Source organism: Harpegnathos saltator, unplaced genomic scaffold (genome assembly GCF_003227715.2).
Source record: "Harpegnathos saltator strain DR-91 unplaced genomic scaffold, Hsal_v8.6 scaffold694, whole genome shotgun sequence".
In the NCBI taxonomy this organism is placed as follows: Eukaryota; Metazoa; Arthropoda; class Insecta; order Hymenoptera; family Formicidae; genus Harpegnathos; species Harpegnathos saltator.
The window spans coordinates 2,851,986-2,878,886 of NW_020230531.1; the positions used below are offsets into that span (position 1 = coordinate 2,851,986).

Here is a 26,901-nt window from a genome sequence, read left to right on the forward strand (position 1 = left end):
AAAAATCTACAACCGGCTGCAGTAGCTGTTCAACTCGGCCAAGTCAAATGTTGACCTGCTCCAATATAGTCATAACCACTGCGGTTGCTCTCGATCTCTGCGAGATACCGCTTTCGATCACGTCATGAACCAACAATCGAACCAGCTGCTGAGGAAGCGGTATATTCAATCCCTCCCCCTAATTAATCTTCGAATATAATAATGCCAGTTAGGCAAACATGTGGAGCTGCGAGGTAGCTTTTCAGTTTGGGGTTTTGATGAACTCCATGTATCACTGATCGAAATAATCGACGATATTTCGGAAATTAAATATAATTAATTAATTTTGATTCAATAGAAGCTATTTGTACGAAGCGGTCGTGCGTAAAACAGCTATAAATGTAAGTCAAATTAAGTGCGATTATTAATATAAATTTCCGGTCAACCTGTAAAATGCGGTAAATCGCGAATATCACGCAAAATCTGAGCGTGCAGTTTATGAAGTAAGCAGCGATCGCAAAATCAGGACATTATAACAAACAACCGAGATTATTCGCGCTGTATTAATATAGCCACTTCAATGCATAGCTGAACTCGAGCAAATTTATGCCAACTGCACTCGGCACTTTTATTACCTCTTCCGGACGACGCAAATGGCAATATAAGTCACATGTTACGATGTACACGCGATATCATCTAAGATATAATGAAAGTGGATAAACGTCAGTGTCCGTCTAAAGCGTCCACAGCTATTTATGATAATTACACGCGTGTGCGCACACACACAATGAACGTCTATTATATTATTACGGAATAAGATACTTACTTTGCCGATCAATACGCGACACTGTTTGCGCAGAATTCGATTTGTCATTTCGTAGTCACGATTTCGCGAGCATTTGCAAAGCAAATTTAAATTACCATCTTTTGACAAAGTGGCTGACAAAGTGGCGTTAAATCAAGCAATTTACGCGACTTCGAGCGAGGATCCGTCGAATTGCGCGGGTCAGTTGACCGTCCTCGACGTCACATCGGCTTTGACGAAGTGGTCCCGTGGCATTCCTGACAAGGCCGTTTATCGAAGGCGCGATAAGTTATGTGCCGTTGACGCTTAAATTAAAATCTCGCACTTTGAAAATCCGATACCGTGCGTGCTCAATAGTACGACGGCCTTCTCTCTCCGCCAGACTGCTTTGCATTTCTAATCCGCATTCTTTGCCAATAACACAAACGAATCATCGTGAAAATATTCGAAAACCAATAAATATGGGAAACTTTCTAATGCTTCTACAGCCAAGGACATGCGCTTATTGCTGAAACATATTTAAACGTATGTGTACCGTTATTATAATATCCGATAAATAACCGACGAGATCAAATGAACTTGGCCAAGCGTTAAACTAACACTCTGTCATTGGAATCACCAGCAGAAAGTTTAAGGAACTTTTGCGGATACTGATTGCGTTTGCGTGAACGCGCAGAAAAAGGAAGGCATTGTTTTAATAAATCTCTTCGCAGACGTCGTCGCGTGCGACGACGAAGAAATCGTGTAATATTGGCAGGCGGAGCGAACAGATATGCGAAAACGTAGAGTGACAGAGGGAGAGAGAAAGAGGGAAGGAGCGAGAAGAAGCCTATTTCGCCTGTATCCAAGGCCACGTCATGAATACGAAAACCAAGGGGAGGACGTGTAAGTTATAGTCGCATTATTTTCACCACGCTAGAGCCCCATAGAAACGCCCTTTTCTCTCTCTCTCTCTCTCTCTCTCTCTCTCTCTCTCTCTCTCTCTCTCTCTCTCTCTCTCTCTCTCTTTCTCACCCCTTTTTCTTTTTCTCTCCTCTCTTTTCTGTCTTTTTCCTTCTCGTTCACCGATGCTCTAGTTCTCCTCCTTTAAACATATATTTCCGGGACGCCGACGCCACGTGCACTATTCTTTTGTTTATCGCGCTGTGCAACGACACAGGAGCAGTCTTCGACCAATCCCCGCATTTCCATAGCTTCGCATATAGTGCCGTAACGAAAGACCAGGGATCTCCTCGCGCGAGAACGGCGCTGAGAAAATTGAAACACAGGCAAGCACGTAGCAATAACTGTCGCAAAGATCCATCTATAATAAGTAACATCATTCAACGCGCACAATCACGCGCGGTGAATTTGTAAATAAGAGGAGAAGGAAGTTAAACGAAACCGCACACAGTGGATAGATAAAGATGATCGCGTCTCCGTGATTCGGAACGGTAGCAATTGACGTCGACGTGTAATTAATATCCAGCCGAGGGAGGGGAGCGAGGGTATCATCGCGCGGATCTTTATCTTCCCTCTTTCCCGCTGTGCCATCTCACAAATTCAAAGCTGCGAAGGCTCTCCTGATTATTCCGCGGCGGTGTTAGCGGAAAAATGTTAATGGGGTAATTTCAGGCTGCCGTTTCTCCCGCGGGTATTTTCGAGCCACGAGACTGCTACGTTACCACTGCGCGAAAATAGCACAGAGAGCCAGGTATTTTCTGCCGGGATAAAGAATAATAAAGCAAATCCGGATATTCTCCGCGGTGATCTCAGACTGTCGCGAGCACGCGAGGGATCCTCCGGCGGAATTTTGACGCTGGATGGAAATCGCATGTGCTGATATATTTCCGAGTCAGATCTCGGAAAATTACAACTCGCCGCATTAACGATGCGCCGTTATTATATCGGTTATAGGATTACGTTATCGTGTACGTATTATTACGTGCATATAAACCGTTGCGTATGTTCATACATCGCCGCTCATTAGTCAAATCGTGCATCGCATATCGAGCGGAACAGACGAGGAACGGTATTCCATTAACGGGCGCTCTCGTACGCGTATCCTTGCGGTAATTAATAAACAATGGCGCTGTACTATATTCCGCGGTTACCTCTCGGAGGGAGAGAGGTTACCCTGACTTGGGAACAAGAACGCGAAAGTTACACAAAATAAAGGAGAGTTCGGCGCGCCGGCTGTGTGTATAAGCGTGTAGATATACGGAGACGTATGCGAGTACACTGAGAGTGCACTCGCGAACGGAAGACGGAAGCCTCCAACTCGGTGCCCGGGAGTTTGCTGAGAGGGTTTGGTAATTTGCATAACATGGCGAGTATATGGAGGATAATCTGTGATAACTCCTTCCGCGCGCAAAAGGTACTGCTTATCGCTAAGTAATAACACGATAAAACAGTTACGTGCCTCGCTGTATAAATGTCGATGAGGAAACAATTTCTCATACGAACGTAAGTTTCCTGTTGAACGCGGACGAGCGGAGAGCCTCGTGAAAAAGAAGGATCCCGGACGAGTAGAAGGTCACGATGGCTAAGCTGATGTTTGCGCATCCTCGAAACTTGCCAATCCTTTTTTTCCCCGCCCATTCACCGCTGTGAAAATTACCCGACGCCGTCGTATCTGCTTGGCTATCCCTTTTCCTGGGCGCGAACAAGCGAATCCCTAATTCGATTTGGTAAGCCTGTCACGCGGAGCACTTACCGACCATGCAAGTTCGTGGACGTCGTCGCAAACTCCCCGAGCAAACTCACGGAGCATTTACGGAAACCCATGGAAATTGATATACACGTGCGTATCCATGTGGACAGGATCGTCCACACAAGTACATTTCACACGTGTCGTCCGCGCGACCAAGAGAAAAGTTCACCCGGTTGCTCGGGCAGTCGCCCGCGAGAAGCAAGTTTCGCTCGTGCAATGGACCGCAGGAAGCCACGAAATTGCAGTCGTATGTCCGCCGTTCGAAGCTAGATGACCAAGACTCGGACGTCGTGAGGGTGATTTATAAGCCCTGATATGATCGGCGGCGAAAATCACGAGAATGCGTTCGTTGGAGAATTCATCGGGAATTCACGGTCGTTTCGCACAAGCGAATCAAACGCTGTCCGGTGCGTGCTGACAACAGAGTGACGCGTCGATTTTTCCATTCATCTCCGAGAAGGACGAGCGTTTCGACTGTTGGAAGCTTAATAAAACGGCGCTTCGCGCGACTGAATGCGCCTCTCCTTCCTTTCCTGCGCACATCCTCGCGCGCTCTTCAACGGCGCGCAAGAGACCAGCTAAAACGTTACCGCGAGAATGGCGCCGTAAATCGCGCAGGCAGCCACGAGAAGTCGACGGCCGCGCTCTCGGACTGGCTATAATTCCCGCACGACCGACAATTTATAATCCATCGAGAACCGTCGCATCTATACGCTGGAATATGGAACGAAGCTGAACGTCGCGACGCGCGACACCGCTGTTTAGTTTCCGCTCTTCTTTTATCCGCCGCCGCGCGCGCGCGCGCGTTTGCCACGGATATCCGTGAATAACAATGGACCGTGAGCACACTCTTTCGACCTCGGCTGGTTATTTTGCCACTCGCGGGGACACTTTACAACGGGGAACGCCGAGATAAATGTGTGTCGAGCTCCAGCGCGCGCGCGCGCGCGCGCGTACTCCCTCGCGTGTCGCGGCTGGTTGGACGGCTGAATGATGGAAAGCTGCGTTTTCCGATTCCGAGACGTTGCCCCGCGCGGCTTGACGCCCAACAGCACGATGCGATGTTAATCCTTTTAGCACTTTTCCCGAGTTCTCGTTCGTTAACTCCCTCGCGCTAATGGACGAGTCGCTTTGCGTCCCGATATCGTCCGACTGTGACTCTTCGGATGAGATATGTCGCGTCTCTTCGTTTTTCGCCCATTTAACAATGGGAAACTTGCGAATTCATACTCGTGTCTGAAATACCTGCATCCGTGTGCTCTGGTGTGTTTTGGAGATTTACAGTTCATCAATACACGTAAAAGGGGACTGTATTTTTTGTTTGAATTTCCATCTTCCCTCGGCACGTAGTGTAAATATACATATGTTGGCGAAACATTTATTCCACGTATTTTATGGGAATACGTCGCAACTCTGCACAGTGGTGAATGTCGTATCGCTATCGGAAAAAAGTTCGATGACAACTGCGCTAATTGAAAGTACACCATAATCGATGGATCGCCAATAATCCGACTTGTGACCCGGTCACTCGTAATGGGCCAACGCCATTCGTCGAAAGATATCGTACGTAATTAGAAAGGAATAGGAACTGCGAGAGAGACGGAGAGAGAGAGAGAGAGAGAGAGAGAGAGAGAGAGAGAGAGAGAGAAAGTGAAGATAGATAGCACGGCAGAACCAGACTAAGGTTTCTAATGCACCGATCACCGCCTGGGGACCGAGCTTAATCTATCGATTTGTCCGCTCGCTAATGTCGCACATCTTCTACTCCGCTCTTCTCTCCGTTCCCGAAGGAGAGAATGCGACGTCAATTTCCTCTAGCTCGCGAGAGAAAGGATACGCTTCCCGGGACAAAGAGAACATTTGCGTGTGTCACTGATCGACGCTCCGAACGCGGCTTCGCGACTCGTTTCAATTGTGATTCTCGTTAACGGATCTCTTCGTTCGTTCTTTTCGACTGGACCGATTTCACGCGAACTCACGTTCTTTTCCCCGCGGGGCGAACATCGATACCCGCTTAGACGGCAGCGGAGAAGCAAATAAAAAAAGTGTAACGGTCGTTCTGTAATTTTGATCCCAGGTGTATCCGTAATAATTATTCTACCACTCGATTGCTGCAACGCGCCGCGTTTGATTCTTTTTTTGTTTTTTTCCAAACATGATTGTAGGTATAGGAATTTCTTCTTTCTCTTCTTGTCCTTCTTCTTCTTCTTCTTCTTCTTATCAAGCGCGCGCACGAAGGAATTGTTTTTGCGAGATGAATTATTTTCTCAAGGAGAAGACCCGAAAGAGAGACTTGAAATAGAAACAGCATCCATCATCATTGCGTCCCTGCTAGATACCAGCTGGACTTTCATTGTGATTTATCTCAAGGTGAATTGATACTTTTCTAGCGGTAGAAACTCAGACATTTAATGCGCATTAATCATTTATCTTCGTGATCTTATAATTCATTCTTTATTCGCACAAAAATCTTGCGATGGAATATTTTTGGCTTATATTATCGTAGCCTCATTTTTAGCTTACATTATAATTACGCTATAAGCAGCATTCAAATTTTTTATACATATGCGCAAAAATATTTAATATTTTATTTTGGAATAATATCATATAGAATTGTGCAATTATTGATTCTCTTTCGTGCAATTTCTTTTTAAGATCAGCGTTTCATATGAAAGCTTTTTCGCCGGGGCTGCGCATATTTCGAGGCTCAATGAGTTGGAGCATCAAAAAAATGGCAAAAAAACACGCACTCGTAAAACACGCCGCTCATCCCTCGCCCGCCCGCATATAACATGCAGTACATTCTACCGGTCGGAAAGTTGGATCATGTTGATCCTTCGTGGATCGCGTCCGCCCGAGCTCCCGTTACCTTAAGTAGGTAGTTCCACGACGACCAAAACGAGAGAAGTTTCGCGTTTGTTCCTGAAACCGCGTAGTAACTGGTCCGAAGGAGTAGTGACTCCGGTCCTCGTCGCATCTCACGCCCGCCAGATCGACCCGCAGCTTTCTCTTCTTCTCACGGAATCTTCCCAAGAGCTGGAGAGGACTTGAATAATGATACCGGAGCGTTTGAATAGACAGATTTAGGGACGGCTCGTATCGCTTTACCAGCCAATTCGGCGAGTCGAAAGCACGCTACGATGCTTCCTCCAGCTGCCAGCTTCATTAAACCGATTCCTCGGTTCTGTCTCGTTCAATTTCATCGTTAATTATTTTCGATCGTGACGCTAGCGCATACAACGAGCAGCTAACCCGATTTGGTAATACAATTGACTTTTTCGCGAGAAAGAGAACAGCTCTTACTTCGAATTCGCAATTTTATAAATCAAGTCTGTTTGCACGGGAGATAAATGGCTGGGTTGTCTTATCCGTGAGAAATTATGGCGATTCTACTATAGCGATATTATCTTAAGGTAGTAGATTTTATATAACATTTCGTATCTTATGTATAATGACATCTCCTTGTGTGAATAAAGAATGCTCCTATTTTTTTGCAGCACAGTTAAATTGCTACTACATATAAACATTGATTTAAACCGCATAGATTGGTACAGTGTGCGGTAAGCTGGTAGCGCTTACATTTACGATCTTCAGCGTTCGATTCGTCTACATCCACCGCGGAGCCATGAGAAAGACCGATGTCCCGATGAATTCTTTATGAAAACCGAGCAGATCGAGTTTTTACGTTCGTGCTGCCGCAACCGGAGAAACCCCAGGGCTTACGAGGGATCGTAAATTGCACACACTGATAATTACTCGACGAATGAGGTTACGGTTTAACTTGATCGGATGATTACCGATTAAAAGCCTAGATCCGGAGTTTTCAAATCAATCAGCCTCATAGCAAATTTTACGTATGTACCAGCGTTTCTGACCTATAATTCGTTTAAAGCGCAATTCGAAACATCGCAGCTTTTATCTCATTCCGCAGCTTTACGACAACCATCGCGCAGTGCCGATTAATTTAATGTTATTGCATACATTCGTTCGTACCGTCTGTAAAGTCTCCAGCCGATACAAAATTGAACGGGGAGAGAGAGTTCCTGTTTTTCGCAGCGATTAAATTAGCGGTTAAATTATAATCCGAGGTTATTTATAACGTAATTTAATCATTTATTACAATTCGATTGACTGAACGCTTGATGAAGACGTGAAGCAATAAGCAACAATAATATGACATTAATTGTTCTCATAATCTCAAGTGTATGCTGCGCTAAATATATTTTCATAAATTGCACGTGTCACCGAATGATGATTTTTAACTCGTACAGCTGAGTGATTCTGTTCGCTGAATAATTCAGAACTCCTCTAGGCTCTAAGACTGTGTCGTATTTAAATGTCTTAAACACCGCAGACAGAATACTCTACTAAACTTCCTCTGACGATACATCCGCATATATGCATACCTCTGCGTTAGACGAGGCTTTATAGTCTCTCTAAATTTTCCCCGATAAAATCGGTGAAATTTATCACCTCCCCCACGAGCTAAAGTGCGCGCTCTAATCCTGCATTAGAGTGACTACGCATACAAGAAGAATGAGGGTATAAACTTTCCGCGAGGTGAAAACCGTAAGTAACGATCGCGTGTAATCTTGAAAGAGACGAATTCTCGGGGCGCCGCGGCCGTGAAATATTCGAATAACAAATAACAGGGGAAAAATGCGAAGATCTTCAGGGATCGTGCGAGAACGTAGCTAACGCGCGACTCAAACTAACGCAACCTCGACGCGACGGCAACGATTCGAGCCAACGCAATGCCGTACGTAACGATAACGATGTGTTTTACGTTAAAAGGCATTTGGAAAAAGTCAATTACCTACTTTTTCCCTTCTTTTTCGGCTTCTCTTTCTCGACGCAATAAAATGCTACACAGAAATTGAAAAGCAGCTGTAGGAAACTTGATTATTCGAAAAGCTATTACAATTACAGTCCGCTGCTAAATACGATTACTGTCATGCGTTGCGAGCGTGACTCGTTGTTTCAACGTAAATGGCTGAACGCATGGTTAACACAATGGATGTATAAAGCGAGGCATATAATACTATTATGCGCCTACTACGTAATCACGATTCGCCGTGCACGTTTGCGAAGCTAATTGACAGCAACGATTTACATTCTTACCGTCCTAAAGCTGTTTTTTTCCAATTGCGTCGCTGTTTGTTTTATCAGGTGTAAGTCCAATGCTCCGTAATTACCAGCGAAATCGGTTATTGTGGGAGCGGATCGACGGCGGGCACACATTTACACAATGCGATTAAACGTTCAATTACCACCACGATGATTACGCTTATACAGGTTTTGCGCGGCGCGCCTGCAATTCGAAGTCTCGGACTCGTAATCTGATACATGAATTTAAACGACTGGTCGGACGCTGCAGATTAATCCTTTCCGCTCGTATTATTCCGATCGGGTTAGCGACACTGCTGTGAATTGACATGTATCGACGCTACCACGCCCAATTAAATGATATATGCCTGTCGAAATCCTGATTATGTGCCAAACTCGATATTACCGTTTTATGCTATATCCTCGATTTATGTTTATAACGCCGATTTGATGCATTTCTTAAAACTATAATATCGCATAATTCAACGAATGGCAGATTCGATAAATTGTTAATTCACGTTATTGATTATTCAAGCCTAGAGATTTAGCACATTTGGACGGCCATTATATTTTCCGACTTCGTGCATTTTAATGTCCACACACGATGCCTGAAATGCGAAACGCGAAAAAATCATTTTCAACGCGGGCTTCCCTCGGTGAAAAAAAAGAGGAGAAAGAATGTGTGTGTGTGTGTGTGTGTGAGAGAGAGAGAGAGGGAGGGACAGAGGAAAAGTGTCACTTCCGAAAAATGTATATGAAATTTTTCCTCGTGCAGTGTGTTTTTTTTTCCACATGTCACATATTTTTCTCATGTGTGTCGAATTCATTTTGAAGGCTTTTTCCAATCAACGAAACTTCAATAAAACATATACAAACGAACACTGCCGCAACATATCCGAGGGCTCCGATCCGATCGGACAGTTACGAATATATTCTCATAAGTGCGTCGTCCGCTTTAAAAGAGCGGATGCGCGACCGCGCGCTGTGCCGATATTCATACGAACGAAAGAGAAAATCGATAGCAACACTCACGTGACCGGACCGCCAATGTGTCCGATAGTCCCGTAACTTCGTTAAAATAATATTTGCGTACCGGCGCAATCCGTTCTAGCGTGTCGTACAATGCAGGAGAGAGATCTCCCGTGACAGTGAACGACGGCGAACAGCTCGTTAGCTACGGGCGCTTCGCACCCGCGGGAGTTACGCCGCATTTCGAGCCCGTCACCCGCAAATGGAGAAGCAATCAGCGGTGTCTTCAATACGTCAAGGGAGCCATGCGCTCGTGGGGCCCTGAGAAATGGAGAACGTCTATTCGACCCTCGCTTTTAGAACAACTGTCGCGCGCATTGTATCGAGGCGAACTTCTGCAAGCGCCATTGGCGTTAATGAAGCGCCATATCGGCTAAGGGCGCGATACGCCCTTAGCCGCAGGAACGCGCTATTCTCGTATGCGCGCTATTAATTTTGCTAAAATGCCTCTTGCGGAATGATCACTCGCGGTCGCAGTCGAAGAAGATCGGGAAATGCCAAGTGTGTTCTTACGCGAGCGCTTCATAAAATGTTTGCCATTTTATACCCGCCGTAAAACATATGTAATCCATTAGCGAGCGAATGGGGTTAAAAACTACAACATCGTCGACAATGTATCGTCTGAAACTTTGTGTGACCCTGCCTCCTCTCTCTCTCTCTCTCTCTCTCTCTCTCTCTCTCTCTCTCTCTCTCTCTCGCTCTCTCTCTCTCTCTCTCTCTCTCTCTCTCTCTCTCTCGCTCTCTCTCTCTCTCTCTCTCTCTTCCTCCTCTCGTTTTTCGCGACACCAAACAGCTCTGTAAACCAGGGCGCAATGCACTCTGATTTCATAGAACGCAATATACCGGCCGCGCTTTTGCCGCGAGCACGAGAATGCTTTTTGCATTTTCCGAAATTAACGCGCGGCTCACGGACAAAACACGATCCGGGAGTGCACGATGTCCGAGGGTAACATGATTTTTGGCGTTAGCGTGATTTGCGCGCTCGCCAGACAGTCGGCGGCGGCGGCGACGGCGGCGGCGACGGCGGCGGCAGCGGCGATACGTTTTGCAACGCGGCACAAAATCATGCGCGATCAACGCGCCCCATTCGCTTCGTCCCCGCCGTATATCTGCATGCGAAAAATGTGTGCAAATACATCGCCACTGGAATTTACGGTGTAATCTACGGGAGTTGAATGGGATTCGACGGATAATGATGAAGGAAAACACGATAATACGATAGGAGGAGGGAGTGAGAAGGGAAGACGCATTGAAGCCTGAGGGAGAAGTAAAAAATGCATGTATGTAAATATTTCTGACGAGCTGATGCTCATGCAGCCGAACGTAGCCACATTGCTCGCCGCGCATTAATTTATACAACTCCATGAGCGCGACTTTTTCCGAGTGTCAATTCGAACGAACCGCACATTTGCATCGATTATCGTCCGCCGCCCGTCATTGTTGTCATTTTACACTTCACTTCGTGTGATTTACCGTCGTAATAATAAACGTCGATGATGCTCAATTCGATAATGTTTATACCAAGCGGGCGACGTGAAATTAAATTATGAATTATGCAATGAATGTGTCGACCTGGAAACTCAACATCGTTACCAGGCGAGCGATTATTCGCGTCGCGTCGTGTTCGGTTTCACCGACCCGCAAAATTTTTGCCCGATAACGGTCTGATGCAACATTTTGTCGCTGAAGCAACATATAAACGGAGAACGCTGTAATTTATTGGGAGCGCTAAATGACATTTCGCGTCGTCTCCCTGTCGACCGACGCGGACACGCGCGCGCCTCAGCGCGAGTTGCACGTTCCGGCTCGCTCGTTTAGAAATTGATACACCGTCGGGGAAAACCACGTCGGAAATGGCTTATATCCTAAATAATCACGCCGATCGGATCGAGAGCGAGAACGCAATTCGATCTGGGCAACAACGATTTATGACGTTCTCTACCTTCCTCCTCCGCTCTTCTCCTTCCCCCTGCGCGGATGACGGCGATTTTCTTGTTCCGGAACACCCGCGTCCGCTAAACTTCGCCGTGCCGGCCCGGTGATGGATTAAAAATTTAATATCCTGTTTCGTGAGTTCGTCCCTCGACGAGCAACGCGCGCGGAAGTTTCCCAGGGAAAAAGCTGTATCTCCGCGAGCCGTTGAACGCGCCGCGTCCTAATACGCGTTTCGTGCCCTTTCTCCGTCTGCTCCTTGCCATTCGCCATCGCTGTTCGCCAACAACGGCCGTTCGTATAAGCGCTTTAATGGATCCTACGGTGTGGAGATGAGTCGAACAACCAGTGTGTGTTTACGCAATATGTGCTTTGGAAATCTGGCATTGCCAGACGGCACGGAGCTGTTAAGGCAAAGTTACGCCACCGCGCACTGATGTGCCCGAATATGTGAGAGAGCAGCTGTTGTTGGTATCGATTTTTTGTATATACACACACACACACACATATACGCGACTATAATATTGTAAAATCTTATTGTCTACCTCTTACGATTTCGTGCTACGATATTAAGGCAAGCGACGAAAGCTCACAAGTTGGCACCGAAGGAGTCGACTGATACTATTAAAAAGATGTGCGAGTGTCCTCTCTCTCTCTCTCTCTCTCTCTCTCTCTCTCTCTCTCTCTCTTCCTCTCTTTGACACGATACGCATATATCCACCTTTTGTATCTCGAACATGGTGAACTCGCTTTTAATATACGGTATTTTGAAATCGGAGTGTGCACTTTTCTGCAAATCTACAATAACTTACCAATCTGGTTATTATTTTATTTTGCGAGAATCTCAGAATTCTACAATATTCATCCGGAACAAAGGATGTAAAGAATGTCTCTTTCCTTGATCCCCTTCGGGAAAGTTTTAATCACGCGCATCAGACGAGAAAACTAGCTTGAGACGTGTGAGAAACGCGAGTTCCTTTATTCCGATCTGACGTTCCTCAAGTCGCGAGTTCGTATCGAGAAGGATGACATTGGCGAAATGGTTGAGTATCGTTATATTCGTTACTCGAATCCCATGATATAATGTCGCTTCAGATCGATTTAGGTCGCTTCAGATCGATCAACATTTTCGACGGGAACAATGATGGCATTAGTTTGTTTTAATTGCATCGGCTTGTACTGCTTTCGCAGCTGCGCTCCGCTCTCTCGTAGGACGCGTTCTCCGGCAATGGTCAATCCGCGCGAACATGTACGTACATGTGTGCTCGTGAAACATCGTATATGCGATCGCGCGTCCAATGGAATCGCGCGGGCCAGCCGCTTTATCCACTTTAGCGGATATAGCGCGCGGAGAGCGGATCCTAAATTGAAGTTTCGAATTAAACCGGCCGGATGATCCGTCTCATCTGCCGGACTCGCTTTAAGGCTCGCGTGCAATTTCGTTGTCGACAAACATGTCGTCGCCGAGACTAGCCCGGTTTAATGCGGAATTATGGTCCCCCGAATTAATTTGTCGATACCCGCACCGCTGCGCCGTGGCAGCGGCGGGACGTTCGAGCGAAGGCGCTTCGAAGGTGAATAAGCATGCTTGCTGATGAGTGTGTAAATTACTCATTACCGCGGTTGTCTACCACCCCGAGGCACTCGATTACACGAGGGATAACACCGTAATGAGAGAAGTCGAACTCGGACTTGTGACACGTAACGATTTGCTCTTCAGATGGCAACGCGTATTGCACAAACGTGTCATCGTATGTGTGACTTCGATTATCAATTAAATTAGCTTATATAATTCGATAGATCGCCTTGCAGAAGATGATTAATTGACCGGGAACAGGATCGGCAAGGAACTCACAGCCGTTCACGAGGGATGAGCTGTGAAAGTTCTCTTCAACGCGTCGCGCACGCGTGTGCGCGATGGAACAGCACGCACGTGCGAAACACGTTTAAAGATCACGTGTCACATACGGCACACGCAGGCAGACTATCAGCGCGGACATTTGACTTCGACAGACGCGAGTCCGCCTTCGGACGAATAAATCACAGTCACACGCAGTCATCGGTCATTCCTTCCTGGCCGATGATGACTCGCGCACGAGGCGGTAACTTCCGGCGAAACTTTCTCGCGATCTCGCGTTTGAAGCGCGACGGCGCGAAAAAGTGCACTCACGCGCACCTATGCACCTACACGGTAAATACATTCGCCGCACGTCCCGCGAGTTTATCTCGGGAAAGAGGGGCTGACATATTGGGATCGTTCTGGTCGTCTGGCCGCATTTATGTACCTTCTACTCCGGCCTCGAGTGCCCCCGAGTGCCCCGAGTGATCGTCTTCTTATTTCTTTCTCTGCCTTCTTATTTCCTCCGTTTAAGCGCTGTTCCTAGCGCTTAGGCAGTTTCCATCGTTCTCCCGGCGCGACGCCTCGTCGCAGACACGGAATGCGATACATTACGGCCGCAGCATCGCGATTGTGGCTCTTACGATCTCTCCTTATTTCCATCCTCCGACAATGAATACGGAGAAAAATGTTGCGAGCTCGCGAAGCAAATGCGCGACTGCGAACTAAATGAAATTGTCCGATTGTTCCCGCGACATTGTGCGTTGTTAATAGATTAACTAAGGATTCGATATCGTTACGGGCGTAAAACGTAAAATGTGGATACGGTACGCTGACGGAAAATTCAAGTGAAAACTTGAAATTTCTCGATAATTAAATCGAAATTGAAATAAGGGTTTATTTTGCTGACTCGCATATTGTTTTGCATAAATTAAAAAGCGCCAGCAACTCTTAAACTCAACTTTCTTTCTTTTCTTATTGAAAACTTTTCAGCGCCGTTCAAAGTAATGTGTATTTTAACGAATAAATTCAGAAATGCGTTCTGAAAGAAAATAAATTACACGAAGTAACTTTAATCTGTATCGGTGTTTACTTCGACCACCAGCATTTTGGGTCCGTCTACGTGAAGATACGTGGACAATACGATTTTCGAGCCAAATGTCTTTGCGGATGCGGTACAGCGAGAATTTATGAATATAACGCAAACTAATACCGTTGCAAATATTCGAAGCTAATTTATGTGACGGCTACAAAGCTTCGTCTCTAATTTACGTTACGAGTAAGCACGATCAAATATAAAATTCTCGAGACATATATCTCTCGAAAGACGTCATAAAAATCTCTAGGTTATGATGAAAAAAGTGAAATCTGCAGTAAATTTTACCCAAAATGATAGAAAGTATTCTCATATCCTTTATCGATCGCGTAATGCGTGCCCCCAACGACTAGCGTCTCTATCTTGCAAAATCGCAAAGATATATTGAAACGTGGGTAAATTGTACGAATGTCGAGCTTCCAAATGCTATGGAAGAGAATTATACTTTTCCTATACAGAATACTTCAGAATTGAAGGAAACACGCAGGAGCAAAAAAAAATAAGAAAAAATCTAATCGAGATATTTAGCTCTTTTATTTATTTATTTCATTTATTTACTTCTCACATATTATTTTCTATTATCTTTTATAAGTTAAGTTTTTTAATCATTCCTTCGCTTCGATCTGCAACAATAATATTAATCTCTTTGTTGTTACGTTGGAAGGGATAAAAGAAAGAATACAACGACTTCAACGTCACAAACGAAGGAAGATAGTCTCATCGAGAGCAACACAGACGTGCGCGAGATGGCACAACGATTAGTTCTTATCTCACATCTACGTCGATTCGTTTCCAAAGTTGTAGTCCTTTCAAGTTTCGTCACACTCGCTATCGACGAGCGCGCTGCAGCCTGCGCCGCATGCACGTGTTATAGCCTTTTAAAGTTCCACTGAGCACGCGTGGTTGATCGGCCAACTGATAACGCGGAAGCGTAAGACCCGTTATCGCGTTATCGCGTACGTCTACATAACACGATTACGCTTCATCCCAGCGTTACAGAATTCAGCAGGTGTCATTAATTCCGCTTCAGTACGATGGAATGTCATACCGATCGAGAGCGCAGCTTCGTTTCTAGAAGAAGCGACGATTGAAATCAAACCCATTGGGAAATTGAAACTCTGCCATGCTTCCGATAAACACGCAGCCATTCTCCTTCAAAAGTAATATTACGGACAACAATATTAATCTCGCTACTACTACAATGGACGAGAAGAAAGACGATGCCTGGAAGATTTTATCGCGAATGAAATAGAGAGACTGCGTATTGCTCATGTGAACGGTTTGCCGTGCTTTTATCGATCACAACTCGATTCTTTCGAGTCAGCGATAAAAGAGCAACATAGACAGCATGCGGGAGCTCGCGTCAAAGAGATTGCTTTCCATTCTATGTTGCTCCATTCTATGTTGCTCAATCGATAATTACTGAGTTACAATAATTTAATGTCACGGCATGATATATCAGATTAACATTGCGCTTCGGCCTGATTTAGCGCCAGAGCGATACTACGCTCACTCTCGCGTCGACGTAGTTTGTTTTCATGCTGTCCTTGTCGTACCGACATGAGGCAAATGACCGCGTGGTCAAGAACACGTGGTCAGAACGGCCATGCTGGCCGCGTGGAGTGGGGGCAAGGCCGCGGCGGTCTCTGCGTCACGTACAATGTGAGACATGACCTCTGAAGGCGCGGCTGCGGAATGTGGCTATTGTTTTTCATCCCGCGCCGTGTCGAGCAGCACGTGACTCTGCACGCCGACTCCGCAGCGTGCGGAGTCTTACCAGGATGATCGAGATCGCGAATCGATGCAAACGTCAATTTCTCCTCTTTTAGACGTCGTAGCAACTTGAAACGAAAAGCGTCATAAAAGGGAAATTACTGCGCTTTCGATAAATACGAAATCGTTCTTCCGTGGAATAAAAACAAATTAACACGGTTCCCTAGAGGCGAAACGTATCGATTTTTGTGTTGACGTTGAAATGGAAATTGATCTATATTAAGAACCAATAGGAATCTTCGATTTATAATTCAAAATCAGTCAGTTTTATGTTTTTTTAACGGATTGTATTTAAAATGCAATTTAAAAGGAAGTGGAAATAATAAAGGATACATAGGGTAACTTTCGAAAACCACCCACACCTTATTAACATGAATTTTGGCGAGAATACTCAAATGATCCTAAATTAATATTCTTTAATGGGTCACATTGACAAAGGAACTTAATGTCAAAATAGTTTCAATAACGTTATATATCGCTGAAAGCGCTACTTTTCCAAATAAGTCCACGTACCGTGATCATATATTTGTTACTATTAAATGGGAAATACCTCAGATTATTGATATGTTAACAAATTTTAAATGTTAGGTCGTTTAACAAAATTATATAGAAAAATAAAATAATATACAAAATTTGATTTACATATTTATTCTTGAAATATCATTCGTACCTAAATACTGCTCTTCTGAAAAAGATTTGATAGAAAATACGACTGAAGAGCTTTTTAGGCTGGAGATTTAATTAATCTAGGACACGTGTAAGTGAAACCGTGTATGGAATTTGGATGTACCGCGATAACCAATCAATATTTACCGATAATTCGTCGCATCAATCGAGTTGCCAATATTGAAGCATTCCATTGCAGTGTGTTATCCGTCACCAAGCATGGAATCGAATAACGTGTTTGTAAAATAAATTCACAGGCACGTTAGCATGCGAACAACATCAAGAAAAAACTTAGACAAAATATTAAAACAATTTGAATAATAAATTACAGGGTCCAATATGATGTCGAAAAAGGAATTTATTACGCAGCGCGATATCGAAATACTAATATGATCGTTTCTTTAGTTTGCACGAGATATTAAAAAGCATATCGTCAGTCTCACGGTACAATTGCAGTTTTCCATAGAATTTGTTTGGAGATACCACTTTCTTCTCGCTTTCGCAGGCAGTTGTCATTCGGTAACCAATGTTGTAAAATTAGAAAATCGCACATCCAAGCACAGACAGACAGACAGAATACGATACAAAATACAGCTGAATTATAATTTTTTCAATTTGCGTAATAATTTTCACTTTTGTTGTATTTTCATCGAATCATTTTTACGTGTCCGAACAACTATTATAACTACGCTATTTTCTCGTTATAGGTGTAGGATGAAACAATGGCGACGGGATCTCCCACCGACTTCTGTTATAATTACTTTCCACAATGAGGCACGGTCTACGCTACTCAGAACCGTCGTCAGGTAAGTTTGGAACAATCGTGCTTTGCATAAAATGCAAGGTGGTTATATTTCTAATTTAAATGGGCAGCTCTTTTCTTCTGGTTTCTCCTTGATAATTTATATATCGTCATTACAAATTACACGAACAGACAGAGTTTCAAGTATACACTTCTGCTTTCCGCAGTTATAAAAATATAAAAGCATTATAAAAAAAAAAATTTTTTTTATGAAATGTAAAAGCAGAAGATATTGAGATATGTGTAATTAACATGTTAATATGTTGATTAATATGTTAGCGTCGTTACGATCGAGTTCCTAAATGTAAAATAATTGACGATCGACAAATTCTCACGCGGTCGTGGATAGTATACGTGCCGCGGCAATCTTCCATTCCCGACACATCAACGGGATGCAGGAAAATTCTCAATGCTAGCCGGCGGTGGGCGACGACGTGCGATGGAATTTTCTAATCGTCGTTCCATCGTTTTATCCCTCGCACTTATTATGCGCTCGTATACACGCACACGTGTGCGCGACGGACCGAAGAATTCGAGAGATCTTTGACGGATATTCGAGGGCAGATATTGAAAATTATACTTTTTGTTTGTAGGAAATATGAGCAGTTAATGAAATTAACTTCATTTGAGAAACAAGGTTCTCGAATGACAAAATTATATTTGATGTTTTTAATTTGCGGACGTATTTTATTTTTATCATTAAAATATCTTGAACTTCTCTTTTTCTCTCTCTCTCTCTCTCTCTCTCTCTCTCTCTCTCTCTCTCTCTCTCTCTCTCTCTCTCTCTCTCTCTCTCTCTCTCTCTCTCTCTCTCTCTCTCTCTCTCTCTCTCTCTCTCTCTCTCTCTCTCTCTCTCTCTCTCTCTCTCTCTCTCTCTCTCTCTCTCTCTCTCTATCTTTCCTTTTCTTTCCAAATAGTAGTGAATAAAAAAATGGCACAGAGAAATACTCAATCTCTATGGTAGTCTATGGACTTGGCGCCTCTCCAGTTGCTTATTTTACAGACATATTCTGCACGATATAGCGTGTTATATTTCTTCTTTGATTTTATCGATTCTACCAATGTCTCAAATATTTCACTCCATGTTTCACGTAACTAATTCTGTCTTTTTTCTTCATATCGTTTCAGTCTAGACGACGCGACGACGTAAATCACTGGTTTTTTCTCATAAGCGTCTTCGTATCAATTAAAACATTTTTTCGCTGCGAGGCACCCCACGGAATGAAGGGAAGTTCGAGCCACATTACTCGCCGGAGGTAGCCTCCGTGCAAAAGTTGCTTGAAGTTCTCGTCGAACCGGAAGAAGGAAGCAGGAGAGAGTCGGAAAATTTATTTAAGACCGTAACATGGCAGCGTCAGGGAAATATATCGGCTCTATCGCGCCGGTTGATGAAATTAAAAGGAAGTCTTAATTACCGCGATGAGACCGCACTACACCATCGTCTAGATGCGCCACGAAATTTTCCGCGATCAATTTTACGCCTTGTCAAAATTTTCAGCAAGAGTTGAAATGTTGGTATTTTTAGCGAGATAGACAAAGGAGTTGAGGGAATATTATTTTTTTTATTATCTCGTTAAAATGAAATTAATAAAGCTGTTGACGTGAGAAATTGATTTAAAAGATGACCACGAAATTAATCTTTCCTTATCGACTTATTGTTAGTATAGAGTTTTAATTAATGAAAAGGAGAACCCTCTAATTATTTGCAACAATCCTCTTGTACCAAACTCGCGAGTGAAACAGTGTGAGGCGATACGAGAATGTTCAAACAAGGAGCAAGTGGCGTAAAGTCTTTGAAACTTTGATAAAAGATTCAATGGGACAATCCAAAGCTTCTGTTCTTCCGTCAATTCGATGCCTCAGTTTACTTGACGTTAATCGACTGGAAAAGTTTATATAGAAATGAATGACAGTGATTAAAGAAGAAATTACGCGTTGAGTTTTAAATTATATTTAAAAAAAAAAGCTTATTATATTGAAAGACGATTTTATGTCAATCAATATTAACATTTAAAATCCCATCACGATGGCGATATGGTAAATGATATACATGATAACAAGTAGATTAAATATCTTTTTCTATTTTATTTACATATAATATTTATTTTATTGTTTTTGTCATGTATGTATTAATATTACTATTTATATCACATATATATTAATATGTATTATCTATTATTATATGATTTCTATCTCAGTACATATCATTAAATTTAACTTTAAGCTTTTTCGTAATGAAATTTTTACTGTTCCCTGTAGCGTGCTGAACAGAAGTCCTGAACATCTTATCAAAGAAATTATTCTAGTGGATGACTTCAGCGATCACCGTAAGTAGTTTTACATCTATTTACTTATTTATATACTTAAAATAAATTAACCCTTTCATTACTAACAGGACACATATGTCCCAAATTCGTAAATTCGTAACACAAGAGTTAAACATTTTTGTAAACATTAGCAGCTTATATTACAGAAAAGCGTCATTTAATACATAAATTTCAATCGCTGCTTATATATCAAAAGATGGCAATATGAAAATATAAATTATCATTAGTCCTATATATATATATATATATATATATATAAGCAATGCGAATGACAGATGGGTTACTCATGGGCCAACTCGTCACGAAGAGAATATCACATATAATATTAAACGCAATTTACCGCAATTAAAATGTAAATTATATGTATATTCAGTTACGGAGAATTATGTTCAATATTACATTGAATATCGCGTTTAATACTAGGCGTTGGTAGGCGGCTCGAGGTTAATATGTCATTTATGATATTGCTTATACGATTGTAAGTAATGTAATGTCGGTAAATTTGCAAACACACATGCCAGTTTGGGATTTATTTTTTCTTAACGAGAAATCATTCGACTGCCTTGATTGAGACATAAATAATAATTATTAAATATAAACAATAATTAATATTTGAAACGATGAGAGAACGATATTAGGGCGTTTATATTTATTTAGCATAATGAAGGGCGTGTAAAATTGTAACTATTTTTTTTCACAAATATGTAAACATCACACGCCCTTAACACGCATAATAAGAGAAAATATCGCGAAGTATAAAAGATTGATTTGTTTGTAGCCGAGGACGGCGAAGAATTGTCCCGCATCCACAAGGTTCGCGTGATTAGGAATGAAAAGAGGGAGGGTCTGATGAGATCGCGTGTTCGGGGTGCGGACGCAGCTACCGCGAATGTATTGACATTTTTGGACTCACACTGCGAATGTAACGCCGACTGGATCGAGCCTCTTCTAGAGAGGGTAGCCGAAGATCCAACGAGGGTGGTATGCCCTGTAATCGATGTAATCAGTATGGATACTTTTCAATATATCGGTGAGTGCCTGCAACGTACCATGAGTGTTGACGAATTTCCGCAATTATATAAATGTTTTCAATAAAAATTGGGACTCGTTTCCGGATAATTGAATATTTTGATTTTTACATTTTATCTAAACAAAATGTCTTCATCAAAACAATTCTATTTCATTTCATCAGGTGCATCCGCCGATCTCAGAGGTGGGTTCGACTGGAGTTTAGTCTTTAAATGGGAATACCTCAGCCAGATAGAACGTCAGGCAAGACAAAAAGATCCGACGCAAGCCATTAGGACCCCTATGATTGCTGGCGGACTGTTTGTCATCAACAAAGCATACTTCGAAAAACTCGGCAAATACGATACACAGATGGACGTTTGGGGCGGCGAAAATCTCGGTAGGGCGCTACACAATTTTACTTCTACGTACAGAATGCTTGGAAATGCGATCAAAATCACTCCGATAAATATAATTAAAAATGATGTGCTCTGATGTTTGATTCAAGACACTCTCAGAATTCTCGATCTTCGCAAAAAATGATGCTTTAAGACATCATCTTTTTTCGATGTTTTAATTCGAGATTTAATTGGCAATGTTGCGCTATTTAAAACTTGCGACAAGGAAATATCTAGTTGTTTTATAAAAATGCTTTTTACACTGGTGTTATTATTCGCTTCCTAAAGATAACGTCGGAAGCTATTTCGCTTTAAGAAACTTGCAAATGCTATGAAAGGTATTGCACGTGGTCGATGTACTTCGTTACAAAAACTTTCTTATGAGGCACGCGCAGCTCGCGATGAGTATTTTGCAGGAAAGTAAACTTTTTATTGGATCAATATAGTCGAAAGTTATAATTTCTCAACAAGTTTTAATGAATGCCTCCTATTAAATTTTATTAAAAAGCATTGGATCTCGTACCGGCGTAAATATTAGCTCATTCATCACTACATCCGACAGCTATGCTAACATAAATGCTCAGGAACATTTCGATTCAAAAGTTCACGGGGAATCGCGATTTTCTGCTTTTTCTCGTTACACACGAATAACTTCTTCTTTAATTTTGTCCATTATGATGGAAGATCGATCGATAGATTTGTTAACATTCGTTCAATTGGTTTCGGTTGTTGGTACGAGTTAGTACATAAGTTTCACATTTAAACGCACACATACGAAACACGCTGTGCTTCACATTTAAATGCACATATACGAGACACGCCTCGCTATTTTCCCAACTTTGTCAGGGAAGATAGTACGTGCGTTGGAAGATTGCACATTTCAAACATGAGAAAACGAAGTATTTGACAGAAACTACCTTGTCTTGTGTGTGTAGTTTGTAAAAGCTTCGTGGAAAAACATAACAAGAAAACCAATATACGTCGGTAGTGTGAAGTTAGAAATAACTCCGACCCCGTTTCGCACTGAAGAAAAGTTGCTGAGCTCCTTGGGAATAAAACGCTAACATTATTTCAGCTTAACATAACTCGACAAAAGAGTTGATAAAAGGGCATTTTTCTAATTACTAAATTTCGCTTATATACACTTTAAGGTACAAGACAAATTTATGCAAAAATTTGCACTCCCTTACGTCCCGCTTATACCGCACACGACAAAAGCCATTCTTACAAATATAAAGAACAATATGAATTGAATAAAAGGAAGTTAAAGAGGATAATTGTGTATTTTTTCTCTGATGTTTATTCTCTCACGTTTGATGTTAGCACTTACTACGTGCACTTGTAACCTTCTTTCAGAAATATCGTTCCGCGTGTGGCAATGCGGTGGCAGTTTGGAGATTATCCCCTGCTCACGTGTGGGCCATGTATTTCGTAAACGTCATCCTTACTCGTTCCCCGGAGGTAGTGGAAACGTGTTTGCTCGAAACACGAGGCGCGCCGCCGAAGTATGGATGGACGACTACAAGCAGTTTTACTATAATGCCGTACCACTGGCACGAAACATCCCTTACGGGAAGTAAGTTAGAACTTGCCGGTGTTTCAGTCAGACTATTAAAACGCGACACTCAATTATCACGGATTCGGATTAAAATACATGTATATCACATTTATACATAAAATATGAGAATGATAATGTTTATTGACCGACACACGCAATTCAATCGTATCAATCGTATCAATCATGTAAATAATTATCTGTTGAAGCATCCAAGACAGGATGGAGTTAAAACGGAGGTTGCATTGCAAACCTTTCAGCTGGTATCTTAAGAATGTGTACCCGGAACTAGTCATACCTACGAGCGAAGGTGGTCCGGGAGGTTCTCTGAAGCAAGGTACCGCTTGTTTAGACAGCATGGGCCACCTTCTAGACGGAAACGTGGGTCTCTATCCTTGCCACGACACCGGCGGCAACCAGGTGAGCGTTCAGCCGCAAAAGTATTCTAGACAAGAAATCGCATATACATCGCCGCCGGGACTTCGCACAAACGCTAATGTTTCTTTCTCTTTCTTTTTCTTTTTGCAATTGTTTCGCAGGAATGGGGCCTCACGAAGGACGGCCTGATCAAGCACCACGATCTCTGTCTGACGCTGCCGGTGTACGCTAAGGGAACGACGCTGCTGATGCAAATCTGCGACGGCAGCGAGAATCAAAAGTGGCGGCACTTGGAGGGCGGCTTGATACGCCACTCCAGGATCCCCGTGTGCGTGGACTCGAGATATCACGCGCAGCGCGGCATCACCGCGGAGAAGTGCGACTCGAACGCGGAGACGCAGAGGTGGCATCTTTACAATCACAATCACTAGCTGATATGGTTGCGGTGAACACGCTATTCACCCGCGAACTCTCATTTAACGCGCGCGCGAGTGCAACGACATCGCCATGGTCATCCTTCTCAGCAAGGTCGATCGGTCAGTGGCACGTTACTTAATTAGAGAACGGCTGTACGCGCGCGATTCGACCGATCTATCCGCGCAGATACTACTATCGCAAACTGGGTGTATCTTTGTGCGATAATCGCCGCTCTTCACCATCTCCCAGGTGATATCGGTGAAGAGTCTATCTTGTACCACGCTGACTTGCATGTTCGCAAGTCCCCGATGCAGCATGTCCTGTGACGTCTGAATAGAGCTGTACGTTAGATGAAAGGAGTCTAAGAATTATCTGACAATGTTACTGAAAGTAGTACCATAAGACAGGACAATTTCGTAAAGAGAAAAGGATGAAAGGGGTTTTAAGACTGCCTGGTGTACATGATAATAATCTATATAAGCTTCGGTTTCTCTCTCAATATCGCTTTTGATCGTTCTTTCTTTTCTTTTTCTGAGCATTAAAATGACATTAGATTATCGTAACGTACTTCTTTTACAATGACAGAAGATTAATCTTACTGAGATAAACGGTGAGGTCTCATAATAGATATAGTCAGTGTAAAATTATTTATGATAAAATAGTATAAAGTACGCGAAGAGTGATAGCGCAGAAGTTGCGTTACTGATTCGACGCTACAACCTGAAGCACGCTATTTGCGAAAACGCTTTTACTCTCTCTTTCTCTCTTTCTCTCTCTCTCTCTCTCTCTCTCTCTCTGTAATCAGGTCCACATATGATATGTTCCATGCGGACGGTGCGCGTGTGATCGATTTAAATGAAATTATAAAAAATTATGCTGTTGTAACAAAAGTCACTCTTGACATTTCCAATCTCGAGGAAGATATTAATAAAACGGAAAATATCTCATTTTCGAAATTTAAAGTAATGACAAGTCAAATGTGTTTGAAGTGCATATACGACGGAACAGTCACGCACTTTCGGTTTGTAATGACTAAACTCGAGGAATTTTCACATTCCTTTGAACAGTATATTATTTAAATGAGGATTGGTTTAGTGTTACGCGCATGCTATTAATTCTTCAATTTACAATAACGTCCACAGAATCTCAAAATTTATATAAATGTAAATATATATGCTTACTAAAGACTTGTATAAATTTCGAGATTGAAAACTGAAAAGCTGTTGTAGCTTGAAGAGTTAAAAATTGAGTGATATTATTAGTAGAACGCTAAATTGATAAAACAAAAGCATCGTAGATCAAGATGAATAGTAAAGACGAAGCAAAAAGCAAACTTTTCTTCTTGTTTCATATTATCGTTTACGATCAAATTTGATAAGATTGAGAAGTGAAATAAAGTTCCGAAAATCGAAAATATAATTCAATCAATCTGTTTCACAACGTACATTAGCTAAATTCGTGATATTTTTCTTTTTTTACTATAAACCCTATAAAAATCTAGTATAGGCCAATAATCAAGTCATTTATTTAGTACGGGTACGTACTTGAGTACGCCTAATCGATGGGCAGCTCATTGTTCTTTTTTTTACATATATACATATATTTATTTACGTGCAATTTTTAAACGAAGTTTGCCAGAGCTTTTATACACGGCATTACTTCGTACGTTTTAGGTAATTGATAGTTCTCGTTTTTTTTTCAACACGAACACAAACACCGTTTTAAGATTATACTTTTAAGCAGATGACCGCGGAGAAGTTCTTTGCTATTTGCACGTGAAGAAAAAAGAGCGTACGAAATAGCAAAAATTCCGTACGCATTTATATTATGTAATAATTGTATATTATCGCTCTGCATCGCACAATTTAATATATGAAGTTAAAAAAGACAACACAACGCAAACTTCGAGAGTTTTGCAAAATGTTCTTTAATTCAACGCTAAAGGGCCAATTGGAAAATTAAGACATTCATGCCTTGATTTCGATTTACATACGATTGTGAGTGGTACGGCATGAGATGCTTCTTATTGACGTCGCTATTTTCGTCGAGCCCAAAATCACACGCAGGCAGCGTATGTTCTTTTTATCTGGTCTTAGTATATATGCGGCGCGCCTAAACGCGCCAGAGACTCTTCTCCGCAATCAAACGACGAACCGCGGCGAACAAAACGCTTTTCCATCAAAAACACGCGCTATGAATCGCAGAAAAAGAGACTTATTTTTGTAACTAATCGTATACTTACTTGGTTGTGCGAATAGGCGAAAAGCGTGGAATAACTGGTATCAGTATACTTAACATATTGTAGTTCAGTAATAATGTTGCGACAGTGAATTGGAAAAAAAAAAATTTGGCAGAGAGTGAGAAACCTTGCGATGAAATATAGAGGAACAACTTTGATTCAGCCCGAATGTGATAGTTAAACGTGAAAAAAATTGTTATTCCTCGTGCAAGGTTGAATCGACATTAAGTAGAGTAGAAAAGAATATGAAACATTTGATCGAGTCGGAAGTAAAATGGAACATCGTCCATTATTCGTCTACAACGTGTTAAGTGAATTAAAGTGGAAGTTGCGACTAATATAACATTACATATAGCAGAAGCGATCTTTTGTACACTTATACTTTCTGACGATGTCTTACTGCCGTCGCCTCGCGCTGATACTATAAATGCCGAAGCGAGACGAATAACATTATCGTATAAACTTTTGTATAATACACTGGCATCCTTATATCACACATTCAGCTATAGCTAGCTTTATAGCTAGCTGCTAAAGAAGTATGTAAACATCCGTTAGGTGATTTTTTTTATATTGATATTTTACATAGGCCGTAAGTTAATGATATTTCGATGTAGATATATCATGCGCGACTCATTAATAATACGACTGTGTCCTAATTAAACGAGTGCGATTACAACGCGACATTGTATGTAATCTCAAGCTGCTTCTGAGAATCAAAATGTTAAGGAAATCAGCGATTCTTGTTATAGCATCGTGAGAAGGGGGCTGCCTCTTTAAAACGTTCTTCCTTTAATCAGGACACCGGCTACGCCGGCGATATATACGTAGATAGTAAATATATACATAGGATATCCCTACGTAT

The 26,901-nt window shown here is 42.4% G+C and overlaps 1 protein-coding gene across 1 annotated transcript in view; it reads left to right on the forward strand.

The window, feature by feature from the left end:
* Window positions 1–26,379, forward strand: part of Pgant2 (polypeptide N-acetylgalactosaminyltransferase 2) — a 204,843-nt gene extending 178,464 nt beyond the window's left edge. Inside the window, exons 4-10 of the mRNA XM_011145214.3 lie at window positions 17,623–17,721; window positions 19,977–20,044; window positions 20,823–21,074; window positions 21,237–21,452; window positions 22,807–23,026; window positions 23,215–23,425; window positions 23,545–26,379. Coding sequence (XP_011143516.1) covers window positions 17,623–17,721; window positions 19,977–20,044; window positions 20,823–21,074; window positions 21,237–21,452; window positions 22,807–23,026; window positions 23,215–23,425; window positions 23,545–23,814 — 1,336 coding nt within the window. The 3' untranslated portion in view covers window positions 23,815–26,379. The remainder of the gene's footprint in view (window positions 1–17,622; window positions 17,722–19,976; window positions 20,045–20,822; window positions 21,075–21,236; window positions 21,453–22,806; window positions 23,027–23,214; window positions 23,426–23,544) is intronic.
* The last annotated feature ends 522 nt before the right edge of the window (window positions 26,380–26,901 follow it).